At 44.9% G+C, this 4,266-nt stretch overlaps 1 protein-coding gene across 1 annotated transcript; it reads right to left on the bottom strand.

Annotated features, from left to right (window-relative positions):
* Positions 1-242: 242 nt before the first annotated feature.
* On the bottom strand, positions 243-3,798 carry LOC147889992 (pentatricopeptide repeat-containing protein At5g27110-like). The gene is made up of 2 exons (XM_087390837.1): positions 860-3,798; positions 243-616 (listed from the first exon to the last, which is right to left on the bottom strand). The coding sequence occupies exon 1, from the start codon at positions 3,529-3,531 to the stop codon at positions 1,306-1,308; it is 2,226 nt and encodes a 741-aa protein (XP_087246963.1). The 5' UTR covers positions 3,532-3,798; the 3' UTR covers positions 243-616; positions 860-1,305.
* Positions 3,799-4,266: the final 468 nt, after the last annotated feature.

The following is a 4,266-nucleotide window of genomic DNA, read 5'->3' on the forward strand; positions in this document are numbered from 1 at the left end:
GAGTACAACCATATATTTTGGGTTCATCTCCACATCAAAGAAAATATATGTGCTGTCTTACTTTGATAGCAACCAATTTGGCAAAAGAAAAGTAAAAGCACACACCCATTCACCATTTTATGAATAGGCTAGGTCATCCTTTTTACATTTATCCATTGTTACAACAAAACCCTTTTCTTTATTCAAAATTTGCAGCACGTTTCAAAGCAGTTCTCTTCCAAAGACATGCTTGTTTGCCTGTGTAAAATTTGCCCTTGATTTGCATTTTGGGTTTTTGCTGCTTCTGTTCAGACTTAAAAGCTGAATTCAATTCATTCAACACCTAGAATGTTCTCTGGATTTCATGGCACACATAAACAGAATATGTGTTTTATACTTCTATGCATTGTATGCCATTGTGTGGGTATAATTGAGAAGTCTGCATGTTTAGCTTCACTTGAATATACCATAGATATGTGGGACATGTCATACACCTTTTTATTCATGTCCATGCACATCTATTCATGTCACATTCGTAGCATAGCCATGATGTACATCAAGACATCTCTATCCTTACCTTGCTTGATAAATTTACTTGCAGCATTTATATCCTCCCATGACATCTCAAATGTTACGCCTGTAGCATTCAACATTAATTGGTCATAAGACTATTCTCACCCATAGCCCAACAAAATAGACAATATGAAGAAAGAAATTTCAATGACCATAAGACTATCAGGAGCTGTCTGACAACAATCTGACCAAATATCAAAACATGAACATATAGGATGCTCAATATGATGGAAACAATGGTGTACCTCTCCATTTATTTTCATTATTCGAGCTTAGCAAACAAGTAGAATGGCAGTCAAGAGTATACCTAGAGGGTCTTGTTGATACAGATGAGTGTTCCAGCAGGGCTGGAGATGACCCCAAAGCAAAGGTCAACTTCTTGCTGTGGTGGTTATGCATGCCGCCTTCCTATTCTTCATCCACACCATGAGAAAGGCATTTGGGTCAGGCACATATCCCTGGAATGTCTATCAACCTCCTGTTAACGATGTCATGTGTCTCTCAGAGCAAATTCATGCATAACGTTATTCACCACAGTATAACTGCGACCTAGCACTTTCTTCACACCATTACTTTCTGACCTTCACTAAAGCCATTGGCATTAATGTTTGGTAGCAATACGTAAGGTGAGGCATTCCAAGGATCTAACATCGAAGTAGGATCTGCATCACTGTGAATTCTGTATGATGAAAGTAAGCTCAACCATGCTACAACCTCATGCTCAAAGGGCATGCTCATGACGAGGTCTTCTGCCTATTCCAACAGCCCTCCTCGTCCAAGAAGATCAATCATGCATACATAGTGCTCCAATGAAGGGTTGATGCCATGGTCTCTCTTCATAGATGCAAAGTATCGCTTTCCATCAGCAACCAGGCCCGTATGACTACATGCAGTGAGAATACTGATGAAGGTGATCTTGTTTGGCTTCACACCTTCAGCATGCATTTGGCTAAACAATTGTAGGGCCTCCTTGCCATGCCCATTCTGGGCACTTGCCGCCATCATGGCACTCCAGGAGACCATATTCGGCAGTGTGATCTCTGCAAAAACAGCCCTTGCATCATCCAAGCTCCCACACTTGCCATACAATTTGACAAGGATATTTGCAACAACATCGTCAGACTCCCATCCATTGCCAGCAACCGTAGCATGGATCACTCGACCCTCTTCTAGAGTTGCCTCACTGGCACACGCATCCAAAACACAGATGAAGGAGATCTTGTTTGGCTTAATACCTTCAGCCTGCATTTGACCGAACAGTTGCAACGCCTCCTTGCTGTGCCCATTCTGTGCACAAGCTGCCATCATGGCACTCCAAGAGACCACATTTCGGAGCGGCATCTCCGCAAACACGGCCCTTGCATAGTCAAGGCTCCCACACTTGCCATACATATGGACAAGGGCATTCCCCACAGTAATATCCCACTCCCATTTGTTACTAGCAACATTTGCATGGATCTCTCGACCCTTCTCTAGGGCTGACACACTGGCACACGCATCCAGAATGGAAAGGAAGGTCACCTTGTTTGGCTTCACGCCTTCAGCCTGCATTTGATCAAACAGACATAAGGATTCCTTGCCCTGCCCGTTCTGGACGCAAGCTCCCATCATGGCACTCCAAGAGATCACATTCCGCTCTGGCATCTCCGCAAACACATACGTTGCATCATCCAGGCTCCCGCACTTGCCATACATATTGATGAGGGCATTCAGCACAACAATGTCTGACTCCCATCTGGTGCCAGCAACAGTAGCATGTATCTCTCGACCCTCTTCTAGGACTGCCACGCTGACACACGCATCCAAAGCGCAGATGAAGCTGATCTTGTCTGGCTCAAATCCTTCTCTCAGCATTTGACCAAATTTCTGTATGGCCTCCTTGCCGTGCCCATTTTGTGCACAAGCTGAGATCATGGCGCTCCAGGAGACCACATTCTGCAGTGGCATCTCGGCGAACACAGCCCTTGCATCATCCAGGCTCCCACACTTTCCATACATATTGACGAGGGCAGTTCCCAAAGCAACGTCTAACTCCCATCCGTGGCCAGCAACAGTAGTATGGATCTCTCGACCCTCTTCTAGAGCTGCCACACTGGCACACACATCCAAAACACAGATAAAGGTGAACCTGTCAGGCTCAAAACCTTCTGCATGCATTTGACTAAACAGTTGCAAAGCCTCCTTGCCATGTCCGTTTTGGGAACACGCAACTATCATGATAGTCCAAGAGTACAAGTTTCGGTAGATTATTTTCTCAAACACAGCACGCACATATTCCATGCTCCCACATTTACTGTACATTTGGAGGAGAAGGTTACTCAAAAATCTATGACGTGCATATCCACGCTTTATCATGTGTTCATGCACACGTGCACCCTCAGACAGGGCCCTGGCAGTAGTGCACCGCCGCAATAACGAGGCATAGGTGGCAACATCTGTCTCTGGACTCAGCTGACCGAGGATCTCATCATTCAAGCTTTCGGCACAGAAGTCTTCCTTCCTCGTAAGGCCACCATGAGGATGCCCATCTAACGTATGCGTATGATATATTGCATTGCCAGTGTTTAGCTCACCTAGCACCTTTTCTGCAAGATAGGCCCACTTGGACTTCCACTCACTATGTAGCTCGGTGGCCATCCACCTCAAATAGGGGACAGGCAAAGATCGCAGGCCCTTGCCCTTGTGCTTACCAAAGTCTGTTTTCGTATCCCTAGGCTGAGGGCCCAGCCTATTCGAGCTATTCGAGCTTGTAGGCGTGGAACATGGTACCCTGTGTGCTTGCATTCCCTCCAAAGATAGTGGCTCAGTTGACATGGCAGATGCCATAGACAGAATGTTATTTCTACAACTAGGCAAAAGCGCCAAAATGCCAGGATAACTTCTTCGTCTAAGAAACATGCATCGCAAACTCAAAATGACTAGGAACAACACAATTCTAGAACTTATGATGTGAAATGAACATTTCACAATCACAATCATTGCACTACATCTCTTAAGACAATAACTGATTTGCACGTCGAGGAGATTTAGTAATGGGACAGCTATAGATTCAAGAGCAAATTAAAATGGCGACATTTCTGGTTTGCCTTCCGAGCAAGACAAGGTATGCCTGATCTGCAGATCGTATTAGCAACACGGTCGTCGCTCCTCCCTGTTGCCATCCTCACTTCGTGCTTCCCTCTCCTCCCAGAAACCAGAAGGAATGAAACTAACGGGCAGAGGGTAAAACCAAGAACTACAGGAGACGTTGACTTATGGAATGACTCGACGAGGTTGACTTATGTATCTCATTCACCCCCATGGCGCATACCATCCGTCAAAGGCAAGCCCGGCCACATGCATGGCTGCACAAACGGTTCTTGCCATCCTCAACCACTATCGATTCTTAAATTCTGGCTAAGTCTTAACCCATGGCTCTGAGACCTTTCATCTCCTAGAGAAAATGTCTAAAAACATGAAGGGAAGGGAACCTTTCAACACCTTTATTTGAAGGGAACCAACATGAAATAAAATAGATATTCAAGGAATGGATGAAGTGATTGAGGAGAAACTTCCTTCTTCCCAAGGAAGGCTACAAACCTTGCCATCTGTAAATCTTACTCTTGATTTTGTGAACAACCTAGTCCCATCTATCTTTATTGGAGAACTTAAAGCCCATTGGAATGCCCAGCACTCTGAAGATATCATCCTCCTTCAAAATTTTGTGCCCCTTTT

The sequence above is a fragment of the Dipteris shenzhenensis genome, chromosome 19 (assembly GCF_047967505.1).
Source record: "Dipteris shenzhenensis isolate YYH24624 ecotype China chromosome 19, Dip_SZ_1.0, whole genome shotgun sequence".
In the NCBI taxonomy this organism is placed as follows: Eukaryota; Viridiplantae; Streptophyta; class Polypodiopsida; order Gleicheniales; family Dipteridaceae; genus Dipteris; species Dipteris shenzhenensis.